General features: G+C 44.0%; 1 protein-coding gene across 3 annotated transcripts in view; it reads left to right on the plus strand.

Annotated features, from left to right (window-relative positions):
• Window positions 1-21,069, plus strand: part of GRIA1 (glutamate ionotropic receptor AMPA type subunit 1) — a 79,347-nt gene extending 58,278 nt beyond the window's left edge. Inside the window, exons 12-14 of one of the 3 annotated variants that reach the window (XM_026659361.1) lie at window positions 6,488-6,602; window positions 15,978-16,112; window positions 17,861-21,069. In XM_026659361.1, the coding sequence (XP_026515146.1) occupies window positions 6,488-6,602; window positions 15,978-16,112; window positions 17,861-18,049 (439 nt within the window). In that variant the 3' untranslated portion in view covers window positions 18,050-21,069. Of the gene's footprint in view, window positions 1-6,487; window positions 6,603-7,333; window positions 7,449-15,977 lie in introns of all 3 variants that reach the window. The other 2 variants (XM_026659359.1, XM_026659360.1) reach the window with 2 other exon arrangements.
• The last annotated feature ends 251 nt before the right edge of the window (window positions 21,070-21,320 follow it).

The following is a 21,320-nucleotide window of genomic DNA, read 5'->3' on the forward strand; positions in this document are numbered from 1 at the left end:
GTTTTGCCTAAGTGAAAACTGAGTGAGGAACTCGGGATCTGTCCTGATGGAAAGTAAAATAAGCTTCAAGTGATTAGAATGCCGCTGGCAGCTCCACCTTTTGTCAGAATAGAATGCAGAAGAACTAGATGATAGAAAAGGATTTAAAAAGCCTGATGGTCTGAGGCCCACCTGTGTCCCATCAAACTTCAGGATTTCATCAACTCGGGTGCATCCTGAACAGCTTCCTTATTCTTTTATTGGCCTTGCAACTTATGTATCGGGATGCCACTTTCTTTCCAAAATGCTATAAATCCTAATACCATCTACAGTAACTGTCACAAAATCTTACCCTCCTGCCCGCAGTCTGCAAAATCGTCCCCCTCTTTGGGTCACACTTTCGGTTAAGGTTCCATTTATAAAGGGTTTTTAAATGATCACGAGATGTTTATAAGCATGTCACAGACACGAGTTGTATGTGTTGCAGATGGTTAAAAGCATATCAGAGAATGCGTTAAAGATGGTGATAAGACATGGAGATAAGCAATCTATTGACCTATGGGACTCCATTGCAATTGATTAATCTTTTATTAAAACATCTATTGATCAGTAAATAACCCTTTATAAATGGAGCCTTAATAGTGACTGATACTTGTTCACTGACTATAAACGGGGAGGATTTTAAACTGGGGTTCTAGGTCACTAGCACCCTGCAGACCAGTTTCTAGTGACGATCTGGTTGGTTTTATGGGGCCTGGTCCCACTGTCATCAATGGGCACTGAACCAGGGCCATGGTTTCCAGCTATTACACCTTTCAGCTTTAAAAATGCATTCAACACTTTCCTGATATTACTTTTCCCTGTCAGCAAGTGCTGTAGCTGCCCCGAGAGATGTGGCTAGTTTGTGAATGGACAGCAGGTGGTCCTTAAGACAATCTTTCTATCAATATGTTGTCCAGGCTATGAAATTCTTTGGGTCTCTCCAAACTAATGTGTATGCGCTATCACAGCTTCAGGGCTTTTGCCAGCATACTCTCGCCGATATTTATTTTCCATCTTGCAAATATGGAAATTAAGAGGCAGGACTAATGTACAAAAAACAGTCTGTCCTGCAATGTTCAGGATGTAAGGAAGCCATTAGTAATGCTTTTAACAACAACAACAAAAAACAACCCACCAGCAAAACTACAAGAGGAGAATGCAAAAGAGTCAGCTCCATCCAGCGAATCCATATATCTCTTTGCTGGGCAGGAGGATACAACATTTCTGCCATTTCTTTTTTGCATCGTAACCTCTGTTAACTGCATGTGGAAGCAATTCCCAAACCAGTCTAACAGCAAAGGAGGAATGCTTGATTTTCCATTTGACCTGTTGGTGTTTCTTTGAAACAGGGTGCTGTCAATTTTCTGTCCCATGATGTTTGTTTTGTTTTATTGTTGTTTTATTTGTCAAGCTTTCGGTATTTTCTTTACAGTCATCATATGATGTCTGTCTTCACCGTAGGAACAGAATGCACGGAGCAAGGTGACACTCAGACACCCAGGGAACAAATCCTACTTCTGTTAGTCTTAAAGGTGCCACAGGACCCTCTGTTGCTTTTTACTGGCTCAGGGAATTTAAGGGCCCTGATCTTGTTTCCTTTCAAGTCAACAGGAATTTCACCATTGGCTTCAATGGGAGCAAGATCTGCTTCACAAGAAGGAAGTTTTCTTGTTGTTTCCCGAGATACTATGGGCATATCATGTATGCTATCAATAATTAAAGCTGTTTGTTTGTCATGGCAAAAAATGAGAAAAGTCATTTTAGTTTAACCCCAAAAAAAGAAAATTCATAATACGTGTAAGTGGGACTACTACTGTATTTCCAGTTTGCGTTAATAACTTTAAAACATATAAAAGAAGCAACCACATCTAGGACATACAAACCACAGCCACCGTGTTCTGTCTTGATAAAGGATGTTACACATTCCTAAAGACATGGGGTCTGAGTCGTCGCTAGATTATGCCAACATCTTTATACAAAGTAAAGGGACTCTCTGCTGAAACACAGCTCGTTGGTACAGAAAGACATTTTAATACACTGCAAAGAGCTGGACTGATATCAGCTTCAACTATTTCATAATATTTAACCAGTGGTTAAAATCATTTAAAAGCTCAGGTTATTCACCTGTACTCCACTACACTGGACATACACAGAGACATATTTGTAAACATTCATTAGGGGCAAAAGGGGGATTTGCTTACCAGCCAGTCCCCAGTGTGAGAAATGAGGATCTCTAACTTCATATTTACACATCAACCATTGGTTCTGGCTTGCATCATAGTCCACATTTCTCCTAAGTTTAATATGTGTTACACCAGAAAGCACTTCAGTCAGTATGTTTGGTAATATCTAAATTCTCTCCATAATAATGATTTCATCTCTTATGAAATCCTAGCTATCAGGCGTTGTAGCCCTTTTTTCTTTCGTCCAAAGTTGATTCCTTCGCGTTATGTGTTTTGAGGGCTCGGTGATTGAATTTTAGATCAGATTTAATCTTTTCCTTCTTTATTTCTGCATGGAAGCCATAAGAGAACAGATAAAATGTTCTTTTTCAGTGGTGAAAGTGATATTGAGAGCCTGCTCTTTCTCCCACTGAAGTTAGTAGGAGTTTTGACCTTGACTTTAATGGGAGCAGGGTTGGAAACCTAGACACACAACCTTCATCCTATATCACATGCACACCTCCCTCCTCCTCCATCAGCTCAGTGTCAGATATGTTGGGCTGCCGGGGGTTAGTGGAAGAGCGCTCCCCTCCTCCAACTCCCCCAGATTAACCTGGCTTTGGTCATCATTCAGTATTGAATGGGTAAATTTGGTGCTTTGGGGAAACAAAACAATAATGCAAAGCCAAATTGTCCAAAATAGATTAAAGTCGATGAAACAACACCCACAATCTGAGTCTCTAATTCACATTTTAAAAAGAAACAGCAATGTTTTAGGAATAGGACTGCTCTTGTTTTGGAATTGGCTTCCTGGCCTTTCAGCCAAGTTCTCCAGAGGCACTCTAAACGTGTGTGTCAGCTTTTCCAAATCCCAGAAACTAATAAAAATGTTCCCTGTCAAAAGTCCACCTCAAATGACACATTTCAGAGAAAATAAGTAGCAAGCAGCTAAATCTTTCCTCAAGGACCCTGTCACTGTGAAATATCGGAGGCTTCCTATACTCCTTGTGAACTGGAGAGAGAACCAATTGCTTTAAATGAAACCTCTTAGGAAAAAAATAAATAAAATGTATAACACATGACACCTGAGCGATTTTTACATTCAGGGGCTCTACAGAGGATTTACTGTGTTAATATCATATGCCTGTATAGGAATTACATACTCTTTCAGATCATCCGATAGCTACATCTTCTGCAAATGGTTCATCAGAGATTGCTGTGCTAATTAACTTCCATTCTGCGTTAGAAGACAGAAATAATCATGTGTGTTACTTGATTATTCATTACTTTTGCATACAGTTTACCATGTATAGTATCGGAGGGGTAGCCATGTTAGTCTGGATCTGTAAAAAGCAACAGAGAGTCCTGTGGCACCTTTAAGACTATCAGATGTACTGGAGCATAAGCTTTGCGTCTGACGAAGTGGGTATTCACCCACAAAAGCTTATGCTCCAATACATCTGTTAGTCTTAAAGGTGCCACAGGAGACTCTGTTGCTTTTTACCATGTATAGTCACTGTCACTGCATTTAACTTATAACTTAGGGTAGATCTACCCTGCAAAAACAAAAAGGTGTGTTCTTAACTTTAACTCAGGTTAAAAGAGCAATGGAAACATGGCAACTTAGCTTTTAACTCAGGTTAGCAGCTTGAATTCAACCCCAGGCTGCCCTATAGGCTTTAGCCTAGTTGCTGTGTCTTCACCTGCTATTTTAACCTGAGTTAACTATCCCGAGTTAAGAACACACCTTGGGTTTTTCGGGGGGGTTGGGGGGAGAGAGTTGGGCAGTGTAGGCATGCCCTAACTTACACAAGTAGAGTGAATCACCAGACACCTTTCCCCAGAAAGCCCAGATATTTTACTGGCTTTTCAGCATTTGCTGTACGGAGTCCATCAGAGTCAAAAAACTAAAATGATACAAAATTACCATGGCACACATTAAATTCAAAACTGGCTAACTGATAAGTCTCAAACTGTAACTGTAAACCGGGAGTTGCCATCGAGCAGGTCTGTTTCCAGTGGGCCTCAAAGGGATCTGTTCTCGGTCCTATGCTGTTTAACATTTTATCGGTGACCTGGAAGAAAATATAAAATCGTCACTGATCATGTTTGCAGATGACACAAAAATTGGGGGAGTGGTAAATAATGAAAAGATCAGGTCACTGATTCAGAGTGATCTGGATTGCTTGGTAAAAAGCGCACAAGCAAACAATATGCATTTTAATACGACTAAATGTAAATGTATCCATCTAGGAACAAAGAATGCAGGCCATGCTTTCAGGATGGGGGACTCTGTCCTGGGAAGCAGTGACTCTGAAAAAGACTTGGGGTGCATGCTGGAAAATCTGCTCCCAATATGACTCTGTGGCCAAAAGAGCTAATGCGATCCTGGGATGCGTAAACAGGCGAATCTCAAATAGGAGCAGAGAGGTTATTTTACTCCTGTATTTGGCACTGGAGTGACTGCTGCTGGAATAATGCATCCAGTTCCGGTGTCCACAATTCAAGGAGAATGATGATAAATTGGAGAGGGTTTAGAGCCGAGCCATGAGAATAGTCAAAGAATTAGAAATCCTGCCTGATAGTGACAGAGGCAAGGACTCAATCTATGTAGCTCAACAAAGAGATGGTTCAGGGTGACTTGATATCAGTTTATAAGTACCTGCAAGGAGAACAAATATTTAATAATGAGCTCTTCAGTCTAGCAGACAAAGGTCTAACACAATCCAATGGCTGGAAGTTTAAGCTAGGCAAATTCAGACTGGAAATAAGGTATAATTCACGTTAACAGTGAAAGTAATTAACCATTGGAACAATTTACCAAGGATCATGGTGGATTCTCAATCACTGACCATTTTTAAATCAAGACTGGATGTTTTTCTAAAAGATCTGCTCTAGGAATTATTTTGGGGAAGTTCTGTGGCCTGAGATACCCAGAAGGTCAGACTAGTTGATCATAATGAGCCCTTCTGGCTTTAGAATCTATGAATCTATAAGGCTATTTATTGTTTGAGGTGTCAACACTCCATCTCTTCCAAGCTCTGTAAAGCCTTCTCATGATTGTTTCTCACTCTGCCTGTCCTCTTTCCTATATCTGATGTGAGGTCTACACGGTGTTGTGTCTGACAACCAGTGCCCAGACACAAACTTTGCTCATCAGTGAAATCTTCTCAACCTATGGCTGCACTCACCAAGCCAAATTATGCCCTCAGATGCTTACCCCTGAAGTCAGCGAGTGTCGTGTGAACGCATCTGAGGGCAGAATATGGCACGGTGCGTGATTGGCACGCTACTCAAGACTTCAAACCCAGATTGCTCTTCCAGGTGAACTAAAGGAAAGCACCTACCCACCAGCCAGACCAGTAGGATCTATGCCAAGGTTTTTTCCATCAGCTGGGAGATGCATGTACAAGACATTATATATATATATATTATAAACAGGGAACACACTAAGGATACCATTGAGCATACACTACCATTCATAGCCCACTGAAACAACCAAAAGGGAGAAGGGAAAGGCTCTGGAAAGAATTCACATTGTAAACTAAGGAAAGGGCCCTTAGCCCTGACATACTGGAAGCCCTGGAGCCCACATGAGTGAGGCTAAATCACAATGGGCCCCAATGCAATGACTCTGCCAGCTCTTCAGCTGGGTCAATAGGTACCACAACTTCAGCAGAGCTAAGCTGGTTTATGCCAGCTGAGGATCTGCCCCTCAGTTTTCATACGGTCCTGAAGTGTCTGACGTGTATCTCAATCACCTGTTAATTTGAACATGTTACGGTTCTTCTTGAATTGACTAAATGTTTTTCTTTGTGTTTACTTAATGAGAAATGATTGCTAATCATGTTGTTTTTATATGTCTTTTGTGACGTGAGAATCACTCAAGAGGAATGGGCGAGCCAGACTCCCCTCCCCCACTCCAAAAGGTTCCCCAAACCTGCACCATGGCTATATCCCTACAAATGACAGTATCGTTGTTCTTGCATTTAATTTTTTTTTTTTTTTGTAAAAAGCTATGTGGGTGCTTAGAAATATCTCTTTACATTTACACACCAATTTGGCTGCTGCAGAAGAAAGTATAAAATGTGGACTGCTATTCCCCAAAGCAAATCATCTCTTGGGCGTAGTTCTCTGCAGTATCTTAGGTGTAGAGATCCCGGGGAATTATTTTCTGATTGCAAGGGAGTGAAGCTTGTGGGGGAAGGCTGGATCGGGGGCGCTGGTTCACCAATCCCTTGTCACGTGACTTGACGAGTGTTCTCCGCCTGTTACTCATCGAGTGTTATCTATTCATTTTAAAGAAACCCAGTAAACCTGGCAGTGTTAAAACTGAACGAGCAGGGGCTTTTGGACAAATTGAAAAACAAATGGTGGTACGACAAGGGCGAGTGCGGCACCGGGGGAGGTGACTCCAAGGTCAGCCCCAGTAAGAACAAACTAGTGGGTATAAACAGCATGGATAGTAACCAGCAACCGCGCTGCCAACACCCCTTGCACTCCAGCGCCTGGGGAGAGCAAACGGAATCAAACAGAGACACACTGCCGTCCTGTAGTTCTGTAATGACCATGCATTCTGATTGCTAAACCAAAAGAGAAACAAGAAAGAGTTCTGTGGGGCTAGATCCGAGCATGCAGAAGTTCACGCCTGCACAGCCATTGGGGTAGCCTCTTCCCACAGCAGAGGGGAGAGAAAGCACTTTGTTGTGTTGGGGCTTCTTGAAGGCAGCTCCCCTCCTTGTCCCCTAAAGGCCCTGCTGAATTCTCTAGGGGCCCGGGTACGTGGAGGAGATTGAGATACCGTGCAGGGTGCTGCCAGCTCTGGATTGCACTGCAGATGGGGAGGGTCTGCTCTCATCCGCGTTGGACGCAGCCCTGCAAGTATCCGCGGCAGGTGGTTGAGGTTGCTGGTTACTCAAAGTGATATAGTAATACTCATCTTGCTGTGCTGGAGGAAGAGCTGTGTGAATGTGCCGGGGGTGGGGACTGTTATGCTGAAGGAGGGGAGGGTGGCCAGATGGAGTATTCAATTGTATCACTTTGTCAATGTATAAACTTGTTCAATGAATGCTGTGAATGAACTGTCTGTGCTGAATAACATAAAATAACATTGGTAATGTTATTTATGTTATTTCCCCCCCTGGTTGAAGAGGTCCCGTAAACCTAGCGGTTTTGAAACTCAGTGAGCAAGGCGTCTTAGACAAGCTGAAAAGCAAATGGTGGTACGATAAAGGGGAATGTGGAAGCAAGGACTCCGGAAGTAAGGTCAGTCACCCCCAAAGAGGTCATGCATACCCGTAAAACAAATTCAGTGTGTAACCAAAGACCCCTGGCCTTAGTGGTGCCAGGATTTGGAAGCTCGTGTGAGTCACTCAGCCAAAAATTTATGCCACCGCACAGGGAACCGATATGATGTCATTACTCTTTATTTGCCTGGTAATCATTTGGCATTCAAATGGTCAATTTCATGTCCCTGCATGTAACAATATGCAGCAAATGCCAGAAAGGAATAGACATATTACCCAGCTGTGTGCCTCAGTAGAGGAAAATAATCCTTTATTTAAATGGTTAATCCATCTGCTGACACCACAGTGCTGTAGTGAAGCATGCTATCAGCGTTTGGATCAGACTTCAAACTAAGGTCATTTCTGTCCAGGTTTGGTGGATGTACAGCTGCAAGTTGTGAATTTTGTGAAATTTTCCTGCTGTAGAGCTGGTTGAAATGTTTCAAATTTCAAAAGATGAAAAATGTCATTAAAAAGAGGAATTTTTTCAAAAATAACTTTGGGAAATTTTGTTCCCTTTTTTTCAATCAACTCTAGTTGCTTGTAACTTGCTGACAGCTTTGTAAAGTTCTCTAAGCCCTGGTCTACACTGGGTGGGGGAAATCGATCTAAGTTACGCAACTTCAGCTCCGTGAATAACGTAGCTGAAGTCGACGTACTTAGATCGACTTACCGTGGTGTCTTCACCGTGGTGAATCAACTGCTGCCGCTCCCCCGTCGACTCTGCCTGCGCCTCTCGCGGCGGTGGAGTACAGGAGTCGATGGGAGAGCGCTCGGGGGTCGATTTATCGCATCTAGACTAGACACAATAAATCGATCCCCACTGGATCGATCGCTGCCCGCTGATCCGGCGGGTAGTGTAGACATACCCTAAGACATGTTGATTGTGAAAGATGTTGTATAATGCTCGGCTATAAAGTATATCACTTATACAATAACCTTCCTATTGCATGCTACATAATATGGGACCGATCCTACTCAAATAAAACCCCAATGACCTATATATGTATCTATCTTACCATGTAACCAAATGATCAACAGTTACCATATAAATGAAGAGTAATTACCTTACCGTGTACCCTGAACTCTGAAGTGATGACACAGCTTCCTTAATGCTTTCACCACTAGCCTGCATGCATCAGTGCTAGAGAAACTCAATAGCTAATAAAATGCCCGAAAGGAAATGGATGTGAAACAGATCCTGTTTAAAAAGAAAATAAGCAGTGGGGCTCAGAATCCCTACAGTACTATGCCTTTGTCAATATTCTGAAAGAAATTTCAGGTCTAGTGCTTCATTCCACACAATAGAATAACCAACAAAAAAACAAAATGAAAGGTTTGGGACACTTGGGTTTATGTGGATCATATGACCTCAATGTAGATCACGTGTTATTTATATGTACTTTTAAAAGCCACACATGAATCACATATGAAATGAATGGGATTGGAGCCTAAAGTCATGACAGTTGCTTGAAACTTCATGTGTAAAAATCTATAGTCACAGGTCTTAACTCCACATGTGTTTCTTAGGAATAATCAGAGAAGGATTAAAGTGAATGTTATAAACTACTACAGGAAGGGGCCATCTCTTCTGCTCTTTGTTGAGTCCCAAGCATAATGTCTCCAGAATTAACAATAAACAATACATAATAATAATAATTAATACATTTAATTAGTATTAAAATCAACACACCTGCCCTCCTCTTTATAGGAGAACTGAACAAGCCCACAGCTCGTGTGTGCTGCGTGCTTTGTGCAGCCATTCCTCTTGTGAATACAGTCCTTTGATATGCCCCCATTCCCCATCTCCAAAAGGGCCACACTGGCAAACAACGACAACAACAATGAAACCCAATTCTAAATAATAGATCCCAAAGAATGTCAGCCCCCTAATGGAATGTGGGATTGTTTGCATTCTCTCCTCTGGCTTATCTCATCAGACTGTTATGAAATGCGTACCTAGCTACAGGAATTATAGCACACCCTTAGCTATAATCCTCATATTCACACACTCGGTGTTCTTTGTGTTATAGTCATTGATTGGCTACATTGAAAGGGCAGCCTGGGATTTAGGATTTGTGAGACCCTCAAACATACACAGAGCCCAAGGTAGTGGAGGGGCAAGTTCCCATTCCTACTGCTAAAGGAAGAAAATAGACCAGACTGTGAGTTGAGCACCATTTGGGGCCTCAAGCTGTTACCGGTACTGCTTGTGCATCGAACTGACCTTGCTGGAGAGAAGGCTGTGGAACATGTGTGATAGGGAGCATATGTGTTTGAGATTCCAGGACTCAGAGTAAAGCAGAAGGGATCAGAGGCCATTCCCCATAGACCCCAGCACATGGCAAGACCATCCCACGTCTCCACATGTTTTTACCTGAACTTGGTTTGCAGTTATAAGGTTTTTGTTTCTAAAGGATGTTAGTACTAAAGAATAATGTTGCAAGTCACTGTAAACTGGATTTTGGGATTATGCCCAAGGCTAATAGTCAGGGAGAACTTGGAATATGTAAAATCTTTGGTGCCTTCAGAGCATTTTTAAATAGCAAAAATTTCTCTGGCTTATGGAGACTGGTTTCAGGAGATGTTACATGATTGGCTACATTGGTCACCATGCTAGATGACCTCTCAAGGACCCTTCCAGTCCCATGATTCTATGATCCTGTGATTCTATGTCTGTAGGTGATGCCTCTATATCTCATTTCTAAACTTGGCAACTACCTCCCTACTCCCCAGTTTCCGTTTCATTTCCAGAGACCCCTATAGAAACCCAACAAATGTGTTATTCCTGGGGTGAGGGCTGACCCGAACTCCAGATACAAACATCCATAACCTTTCCAAAAGTTTGGATCTGATATCCCAATATTGCAGCAGCCCCATACCCCTATGAAGGGCCGAATCAGAACAGCCCCTGGACTTGGGGAAGTTCTCTTCCAGATAAACTTTGACTTCCACCCTGACTCTCCCACTATAACTGAAGTTCCTGTCTCTCTTTTGTAACCAAAGGAACAACATATTCCCTTGAAAAAACATTTGGAAGAGGCAGTCAGTTTAAAAAACACAACTCTCTCTGAAAACTTTTTACCTACTGCTGTTCCAGCTATCCTCTAGGATTAGTGTGAGTGACAGAGATTAGAGTTGGGTTACTTTGTGCCTTTGAGAGCACTGTGTGTATAGTTAGTTTCACTTTTTGCCCATATAGTCAATCCGATTGCCCTGTTGTTCGGGTGGGTCTTCCGCAAGGCAGCAGAGAAGACAGGAGCAATTTTAAAAGCAGGTCAGTGCAGATCCATCTTGCAGTTACCCCCATATGGACAGCTCCCTGCACCCGCGGGAAACTCCATCAAAGACAGTGAGGCTGTGCACAGGCGCAGGGGTTTGCCCACACACATGCAGATACCAGGCTTGGGCCTGTGATCACAAAACTATCGAAACAGATAGGGGGATTTGGGCAGGGGTAGCTGCTGAAACCACTTTTACCCCCCCTTTTTTTTTTAATTGGCTAGATCTCAAGCCGATGGTGGCCTTTCACCTCAGGAAACCTTTTCTTGGTTTCCTTTTCTTCACATAATTATGTCCACTATCCGTCATGTACAAATCCTCCCCTCAGAGTCCTCCAATGGTGCTCAAAGCTGACAGTTAGAGAACTAAGTGTTTCAATGCTGGGCTTTAAAAGGTCTCCTGGGAGAAGGCAGACTGGTGTTTGGTGTAAAGGTCGCAGACTTCTGCTAGGTCCTGGGAAGCCTGGTGGCTAATGCAGCCATCATGCTCAAAGGACCAGTTCACATTCTCAGTGGACCGCGAGGGCCCTGACTACTTGTCTGAAGGTCACTGTTTGCTCCGAATGGGATCTGGCTGGGCAGGTGAAGGGAGGGGAGCGCCCCTGCTGGGAAGCTAGGGAAATTGCGCCTGAAAGGCTTTCAGGAGAGCAGAATAAATAACGACAAGTGGCACTGGTTGAAAGGAACAGACTGGAAGGTGCCTGGTTGCCATGGCGATGGTGCCGCGCTTTCTGAACAGCGGGCTTTTCTTTCTCTTTTCACCTGCCAATCTTTCCCCCACTGTAACTCTCTGCCTCTGCAGGAGACAAGCGGTGACATTTACACTCCCACTAGCAAGCTGGCTGCATGATGGGCAGACTCCTTGGGAGAGCATCTGCTCTGGTGCGGTGTCACAAAGCCCAAATGGCGAGGACTGGGGGTTCAGTGAGGGGGCTGGGTTCTCGCTGGCAGTTAGTGTAGGTTGGGTACATTTCCTTTTATTATTAGTCGTGTTATTAAGTGAGGCTCCTGCTTTGAAACAGCAGATAAAGCCATGGCAAGGCAGGCATTGTTTCCTAGCCCTCTCAGCCCCTCCATGAGCCAGGTACTTCTGATCCACTGGGAAGGAATTGCAGCTGCGAGACAATGGTCACGTGCTAGAGAACAGCTTTCTGATTAGAAACTCAATCCTTCCTGCGGAGGAAAGAAAGGGAGTAAAAGAAAAGAAGCTGACAGCCACCATTGGAGCAATTTCATTTCTAACCCGGGATCCGACAACAGACTTTGAGATAAGCTCATGCCGTTCATCACAGCTCAGCTGCAGCCAGGCTTGTCCCTCGGATTCTTAGTGCTGTTGTTTTGGGACTATGTTACTAAGATGGCAGTAGTGAAATTTAGGCAGATACCCCTGGGCTTTGCAGCTGCTCTCCCCAGCTGAAGGGGTGCAGTCACCGGACTTCTCCAGCTGTCAGGGACGAGGAAGGAGTGACGACTTTCAGTTCGTTCCATTTTCAGGGGTAAAATGACGCAGGAGAAAAAAGCAGCAACTGGAACAGTAACACACTGTGAGAGATTTGAACAGCAAAGTGGCTGCGGTGGGTCTGCCATCTTTGGCTGCCCAGCTTGGAGCCTGGCAGTATAATGCCATCAGGACTAGACCAGACCAAAAGATTAAACCAAACCAAAAGATTCATAGCTAACATAAGTCAGACAGAGAAATCTGTAAATAGGAACCTGATTGCCTATCTGCCGGATCCCACTCCCATTAAAGCCAGTAGAAAGACTCCTCCCGTGTGAATACGACAACTAAGATGGAAAGGTTATGGGAGGATACTGTGGCAAGACATGGCAGCCCAGAATGACAAGGAGAGCAAAAAGTGGAGGAACCCACTTGGGTCTTCTCAGTCCCTCTGTCTGGCAGGTGAAACCCCTTTAGAATATGCCTTTGGAGAGGTATGTTACATGACAGGCCTAACCCTGTTTCTTGGTAGCTGCTGGTCTGCCTTGCCAAATATCTGCTAAAACCGCCTTGAAGACTTCAAGTGGCTCTTAAATTTGATTCCAAGTAATCTTCAGAGAAAACGTCCTGCAACAAAACACAGTCAAAACTGAGAGAAAACATATAAAGCTAGACCACAGAATGATTCCTGCAGATGTGGCAGCTGCAGAGACAGAGATTCCGGGAAGAGGAGAAGATGTTGCACACCCAAAAAGCTAAGAGGACCTGCAAATCATCTTCTGTTAGAGAGCGCATACTTGAAAGAATGGGCTAGATAATAACCAGACATGGCAAAGACTATGCAAGAGATGGAAGCAACATGCCTTGTGATGAGCTTCTGAAGCAGGTAGACTTCATGCTTAAACACCCGGGGTAGATGAGATCTCAATACTATGTGGCTGCAAAGTACACTGCACAGTGGCGATCCTGCTTTCAAGGCTCTTGAGACCTGGGTTAATTGAGAGGGGAAAGAAATCAAAGTTAAAGACTTTTCCACCCACCCAGATTATATCCACAGTTGGCAGCTGTTACTCTGACAGAGTAGCACTTCCATCTTCTGGCTAACGGAATCCGGTGTGGGAAGTTACATCAGTGCCCCACAGTATGTGCTGTAGTGCAGTGGTTCTCAAACTTGGGCCACCGCTTGCTCAGGGAAAGCCCCAGGTGGGCCGGGCCGGTTTGTTTACCTGCCGTGTCTGCAGGTCCGGCCGATCGCGGCTCCCACTGGCCGCGGTTCGCTGCTCCAGGCCAATGGGCAGGGCCGGCTCCAGGCACCAGCTCAGCAAGCAGGTGCTTGGGGCGGCCAAGGGGAAGGGGTGGCACGTCGGGCTCTTCGGCAGCAATTCAGCGGCAGGTCCCTCGGTCCCTCTCGGAGGGAAGGACTTGCCGCCGAAGAAAAAAGCGGTGCGGTGGAGCTGCCGCCGAAATACCGCCGATCACGATCGCAGCTTTTTTTTTTTTTTTCGCCCCTTGGGGGGGGCAAAACCCCTGGAGCCGGCCCTGCCAATGGGGGCGGCGGGAAGAGGCAGCCAGCACGTCCCTCGGCCCGCACCGCTTCCCATAGCCCCCATTGGCCTGCAGTGGCAAACCGCAGCCAGTGGGAGCCACGATCGGCCGCACCTGCGGACGCAGCAGGTAAACAAACCAGCCCGTCCAGCCAGGGGCTTTCCCTGAACAAGCAGCGGCCCAAGTTTGAGAACCCCTGGTGTAGTGCATGTTGCAAAGGGAGCCCCATAATGCTCTAAGAGGACATTAGAAAAAGGGATCCTGTTTGCTGAACAGCCCAGCAGAGTAGTACCTGGTAAGTATTTCCTGTGAATAACTTAAAAACAAAAACAAAAAAAGTTATTTTTTTCCTGAAATTTTTCATGGAAGTGTTTCCAGTTTTTCAACAAAACCAAACAAAAACTGTTTCTTGAAGCCAAAACCAACCAGCAACCAAATTTTCCTCACTTTTTTGAAAATTGAATGTATTTATTTCTTTATTCGAGTCTGTCAAATAAAACAGAATATTTCACAAGGAACAGAAGTTCTCATGGAAAATGTTCATATTGAAATAAAAGGCCAGTTTTCTTCTAAAAATATATTTGACCCAAGAATCGCCACCTGTTCCAAGAATTAGGGGGACTTTCTAAGGTACCACTAGTTATTCACCTTCAAACGGGTTGTGGTGCCTACCTAAAGCCCCTGTGAGTGAGACAGTGGATGACTGGAAAGTCCTGTATGGCCACCGAATTATTAAATCCTGGAAGTCTTTTTAGTGCTCGCCTAATTTTAACACTTGTCCGAAACTACCCGTTTGTATCTTTCTGGCCACAGATTCCTCCCCCCCGGCTGAAGGGGCCTTTCAAGGACTTGGTAACTGCTGCGAGTAAGACCTGCCCAAGGAACGCGAGAAAACCAATCCTCCCGAAATCTGCATAGTCCATGAAATGCAACAAATCCTTTGTTTCACAGGAACCATGTTTGTCAGAACGTCAGTTCAGCATCATGAAACTGCCAAGCTGATGGAGACTGCATGTGAGCAGAACTCTGCTCCTCCCAGCAATTAGTGCCAGAGTTCATTAATGCTCCTCTTTAACTGGCTGGATCACTGATGAGCAACACATGGCCCTCCCTTCCTGCCTAGCGGCTGAGCACTCAGCCCAGGACGCCTGACCTACCAAGCACCATCAGTCTAGTCCTGGCCTCCCACGTGGCAGAATGGAGCACTAAATACCATGCCACTGGGCCTGCCCTCAGCATTCCTTAATAGTGAACAAGTGTCTATTTGATATCACAGACCAGTCATTAGCACTTAGCAGGAAGGTCTATTTAACTTTTAACCAAAGGAGAGAATGTGATCTAGATAAATGAGATGGGGACTCAGGAATTCTTCAATGCTAGGGACTTGTTATGTGACCTGGGTAAACCTCTGCAGCCCAAATTCAACCCCCGTGCAAGTGGAGTCAATTCTGTTTGCTTCAGTGGGGTTGCACCTGCTAACACCAGGGCTGAATCCAGCACAATGTGACTCAGTTTCCCCATCTGTAAAATGAGGCAATATGATATTGCCTCCTAACCAGGGTTGCCATGGGGATTAATTAGACAGTGTCTGTCACATCATTATACAAGTATCAGATATAAGTAATTGCAATCAATAACCCTATTATGCAGAATCAAATAGTTGTTAGACACAAATCTCAGTTACACATGCAATAATTGCCTTAGAAATAAAAATCAAACTCAAATCTGAGGACTACTCATCTCCAGTGTCACCTGAATATTGTACTGAGAAATAATAATAATTAAAAAAATAAAGGCATCTTGACGTGTTGCTCAGCAACAGAAGTTGCGGGGGATACAATCTAGGACTAAAGGAACAAGCATTTCCAAGATAATGGGTAATTTCAGGCGTGAAATTGGGGACAAGCAAATGTCACAAACACAGAGAATTTTTTTTTCTTTTAACCAATAATTTAAACTAGGGATTTGGGGTAAATAAGTGTTTAAGTTTGATGATTTAAAAGCAGAACCCAAACCTTTGCATAGAGCTGTATTGCTGGAGAAATGTTTATTCGTTTGTGTGAGAGAAACATTAGATTGAAAAGAAATTGAATATGCTCTTAGAAATGTCATGCCTGTGTTTAAAGAGGGAGATGATGACATGCCAGTGTTACTGTATTGTACTGTGCCTCTTACAAAGCAATCCCATATTCATTTGGCTGTTCCCCCTCCTATATGTCCCGTCCCCTTTTCCTTTCTTTTCTAGGACAAGACAAGCGCTCTGAGTCTCAGCAACGTGGCCGGGGTTTTCTATATCCTGATCGGAGGGCTCGGACTAGCCATGCTGGTTGCCTTAGTCGAGTTTTGTTACAAGTCCAGAAGTGAAACAAAGCGGATGAAGGTGGCAACACATTCCCAGGCCTTTTACATCTCTCTGACACCACCCAGGCTCCTAAGCCGGATGCAGCACAGACCCGGGGTGGAAACCCATGTTATAGGGATGATGATGTGAATACGCTAGTTGATGTGTTTAGAAAGGAAAGAATGAGAATGAATGGCGGGAGCTAACTAATACGAATACATGAGTTCTTTGAGAGTCAGATCAGATCTACACCGTTGTGTAGTGCAAATGCAGATCTCAAATACAAAGCAAAACCCTAGCATGAATGACCATAGGAATGTATCACAATTCCTTACAGTCAAGCTTCAAGGAAACAAAGACTAGCTCTTCAAGGCTGCAGTCTGTTGGGCTAATGCACGACTGCATTTACTTCAGGTTCACACTGGTGTAAATCCATGCAAAACAAACAAATGGAGTTGCATCAACATAAAAATGGAGTAATTCAGTAGTGAATCAGGTCCTGTAATTCCATTAAGTATTACTGTGCTAATGCTATCTATATTTAAGCAATAATGGTTGCTGCTTAGATCATTTGCTGTATCTTATTGCTGGACCAATTCCTAGATCCAACAATCTCAGGTAAAACAGAGTACCATTAACTCCGTGAACACCATTTTGGCAGAAAATGTACTGTGATATGCACCCAAGTCTTCCAAAGGGCATGTGCACATTTGGAGGCTTAGGGACATCGTTTTTAATAAACTACCCTTTCCCCCACATGGTACTGTTATCCTTTCAGAGTGCCATGGCAGAGAGCAGATAGGATTACACTAGAGACTTCTGGGTATGCCGGTTTAACAACCAGAGACTGCCTGTGGAATGAATTCATCTTGATTCAATGAGAAGCAAGGGAATTGGGGCGGATTACCATTTACGGGTAAAAGTTTGGCATTAATTGTGCCATCTGAAAACAATCTGTCCCCTGTATCCTCCACCTTGACCACTCCGGTGAGCATGGAAGCCAGTCAGAAGGTGACACTATGGCATTTAGGATACATCTGACTGGTCCTATGAGAGTCTTACTTCTATGAGCACTAAAATTTACCTGGATTTGAAAAATAATACATGATCATTTCTTCAGTTTACATGTTTCTATTTCAACATTGTTAATGTTTCACCAATGATGATTACACATTTAATCAGCCGAATATATGTAATACCTCTTTCCCCTCTGAGATTTAAAATAAGCCCGAACCAATGAGAGTTGGGGAAAGGTAAAGGAAGCATAGGAGTTGTGTTTTATATGCCACTAATATGGCTGAATCGAATACCGAATCTTATTCCAAAATAACTGTTCCAGAATAGCTATTTCAGTAAATCTCCAAGTGTTGACAACCTTAGACTTTGTCTAGACTGGGAAAATTAGGTTAGGTTTCCTAGCACACCTCATTTTGCCAGTGTAGACAAAGCCTTAGGCATATGCTTAACTTTACTCATTCCAAGTGTTTGCAAGATCAGGGCCTTAGAGATCAGCATGTATTTAAATGGTCAATAACTTACCCTGTCTATAGGTGGAGTACTTTCTGCACATGACATGTGTGCCCTGTATCTCAAGGTGTTACGGAGTCGTTTAACTTGGAACCTAGAAGAGGTGTAAGCAATTAAAATAGATGCAATACAGAACTGCAGAAAAGCACGAGTTAGGGAATGAAGGAAAGATAAAGACAAAGGAAGCAAGAGTATTTCATATTGTAACTTTCCAGACATTGCTAAGGACAGGGGGAGACCCCCCCGTCCCTCCTAAAAAGGGTTTTTGTTTGATCCCACAGCAATCAATCAACGAAGCCATAAGGACAGCAACCCTTCCCAGGCCAGCTACAGCAGGAGGCAGCGGAGAAAATGGACGGGTGGTCAGCCACGATTTCCCCAAATCCATGCAGGCGATTCCGTGCATGAGTCACAGCACTGGGATGTCCCTGGGAGCTACGGGATTATAATCGGCCACGATGCATCGCCTGGGTGAGAGCTGGGTCTCGCCTGTCCCACCCCTCCAGTGCCAAAACCAAACCGAACAAATGCAAGAAAAACGATGATGACAAAAGGGACAATTCGATGGATCTTCCTGAGGAAATCAAATCTATTTTCTTTGTTGTTTTCTGATAGATCCACAGGCAGGAGAACAATAGCAGTCCGCGCTGCGATAAGGAGACGGGTAACGAGATTCAGCAGGTTTCTGGACCATCCTGGAATGCAGAACCACTGGAGCACTGAGGAAGACTGTGCCATTTTGTTTTAACTTGGTTGTTAATAAGTCTTTGTGTGTGCAATATATATATTTTTTCTTACCAATTCCCATGGTGTCAGGGTGACATCATCTCTCCCCTTTCCCCACTCAACCCTTTAATCAGGTTTAGTGTGGGATGCAAACCATAATGTCTGAACTACTAACAATGAAAGGAAAATAAAATAAAAGGCAAACCTAACTCACTGGGAGTGTCAGCATATAACCCTGTGATTCATCACGATTCAGCACCGTGGGGGCGGCGGCGTTGTAACAAGACTGATAGTACTGTGGCGGGATCTCTCCATTCTCCCTATAAGAAAAAGGACTTTAGAGACAAGAAAATGACTGAAACAGCAACAGAAATCAACTTTGGCAGAGACGGGGGTAGGGAGTGGCTGGATGGAGACAATGGCTGAAAGTTGTAACTGGAGGTGGAAGAGCCAACATAACCCAAGGCCAATGTCATAACTATTCCAGAGACAATTAACGGTGGTTCAAGGGAAAGCTGCTCTGAACTTGGGGTATGAATCCATACCAGTCCCTGCAGGGGGGAAACCCCCACATGTGGCAGGCTAGAGTGGACAAGTCAGCAGTGGACTAAGGTCATGGCAGACTGCTGCATATGGAAGAGATAAAGCAAATATAACATCCGTCCAACCCCCCACCTAACTTATCTGGGGTTATGGGCAATTGTCACCCATTTCTTCATTGCTTTGCTTCTGTACATGCTCTCTTTGACGGCAGAACCACCCTGAGCCTAGAGTAAACCATCTACAAAGCAACCAGATGGCCTGCTAACAAGTAAAATGGAGCTAGAAATGGTGGAGCTACATTCTGGACATCCTGCTTTTTGGCTGTGAAATTCCCTTATAGCCAGTTATGAATGAAAAGGGACATTCCATGGTTAACTGGCCAAGCCAGCCTCCTGAGAAGAACCAAGATCTCACGTAATCAAACAAATGGGGAGGACATCCCTCAAGAGCTTCACAAGCTTCTGTGATACTTCCTCAAAGTTGGGCCCAATTGAATTCAGCTTCAGAAATCAGCACTTGTCCAATCCCATTGGTGGCAAAGCCAACGGCAGTGGATTCTGGCCCATTCATCCTCAGCAAACAAATGGAACTCACAAATGGCCAGCTGGTTCCCCTGCTTGGTACAGAAAAGTCTGTCTATGATCCAAAACCCAGCGTTGCTACTACTGGAAATGAAATGGCAAAATCCACAGTGCAAGACATGCAGCAGGGGGCCCTGCTTCTGGCAAGGTTGCCCCAGTGTATCTTTTTATTTTTATTTTTGCTACAAAATTTTCATTTTGTGAAGCTGCCAGCATGGACAGTAGAATGCTTTTCATTTGGGGACTGGGAGGGCCTACCCAAAAGTAAATCATTTAAAGGGGACCCTCTAGAGACATAGAAGATCTGTCAAACAGTGACCCTTCCTACCCCATTCTTCTCCCCACACTTCCACCACTTGTGTCTGAACAGTCACTTCAGACTTTTTAAGAGATTGAAGCTTCTTCCAAAAGCCAGTGCAAACCCTGCACAGTGACAAGGGGCTGCCACCAGAGGCTCATGGGCTGCTTTTATGTGTAAAGTAACAGAGACTGCAACGTGGCAAGTGGCGAAACTGGGGGTGTGGGGAGGACAGGTGAAGGAGAGAGAATGTGATGAGAAAGTGGCAGGCAAATAACTTGAGCAGGTCTGTGGTGAAGATTTCCCCGCGTGGTTTTTCATAAGCACGACTGGCTGCAAACCAGTTCTCTTGAGCGCATGATTCATGGTGCGGTGCTGTATGTCAGCCACCTTTAACGACTGACCTGCTCTGAACTGTTCTTTACCATTTAGCTGTTTGCTACCCATCTATTGTCTCTGACTCTGCTCCTCCTAGGGTCACCCTCGCGAGACTGGCAAGTCAAAAACTCAAGGATCCTAACTAGGGCACAGCATGTCTTGTGCCCTTGCGTGTTCTCTCCCTGCCAATGGAAACCCTTGTAGTCTCCATCTTTCATCCAGACAAGCACTTTCATCAGCCACTCAGAATAACTCTTCAAGGGCACCATCTCTGCGCTTATTATTATTATTTTATCCACCTCTTTTTTTTTTTTTACTTCAGTTCTGTATACGTGCAGGAGTGGAGCAGGCATCGAGGATGCTTTCCTGCTTCTGTCCCAGAGCTCTTCTGGGAAAGTCTGCTGCCTGATTCTTTTCTTGTCCCAAGACCTTTCATAACCCAGTTATTTCGCCACCTGAAATTGCACTGAGAGCAGGTTGCAGAGATTCCCTTTTCTGTGGAATTGGAAATAAGCCCCATCAACCTTCAAAGACCCCGCTGCCTTTGTGGTAGGGAATCAAAGAAGCTCTGTCCAACAATTGAAACAGCCAGTTAGATGGCCCTGTAGGAACAAACTTTCTGTGATAGGACTGAATGCCTGTGAAAATAAGACAGGAGACTCAATCTTAGAATGCTTTTGATCAATGGAGGGGTGAAAAAAGGAATGAGACAAAAGCGTGGGAAAAAATGTTAACTTGTAATATGTATTTTTACTACACTTTTCTTAAAAATAGAATAATGGGAAAACTCTTAAAGACATTGACATTTTTTCTCAACAGGAATCCATATTTAACAGTTTCGGCTTTCATTAAATTTTGCTCTTTGGTACCTGGATCTTTTATTTAACAGCTCTCTTTGTTTTAACTCGCTTTCTTGGTAGAACTGCAAAGGGATTTTGCTTGATCAAACACAGAAACATTTTTCGTTTTGTGTTCTCTTTTGCAAATGGTGCTTTTAATTTTATTTGATTTTATTTACATAAGAAATGAAAAATATCACCTGGAATTTAAGTACTGAGATTCCACAGTCCATTTTTCATAGCTGTCCATGCTGTTTTGTGCCAGTGCTGGATGTGTGATATGAAAATGATGTTACCCCAGTGGCAATCTTAGCCAACCTGAATCAAACTAGATTTCCTTGATTTTTGCTGTGCC

The sequence above is a fragment of the Terrapene carolina genome, unplaced genomic scaffold, assembly GCF_002925995.2.
Source record: "Terrapene carolina triunguis isolate 2854851 unplaced genomic scaffold, T_m_triunguis-2.0 Scaffold629, whole genome shotgun sequence".
Classification (NCBI taxonomy): Eukaryota; Metazoa; Chordata; order Testudines; family Emydidae; genus Terrapene; species Terrapene triunguis.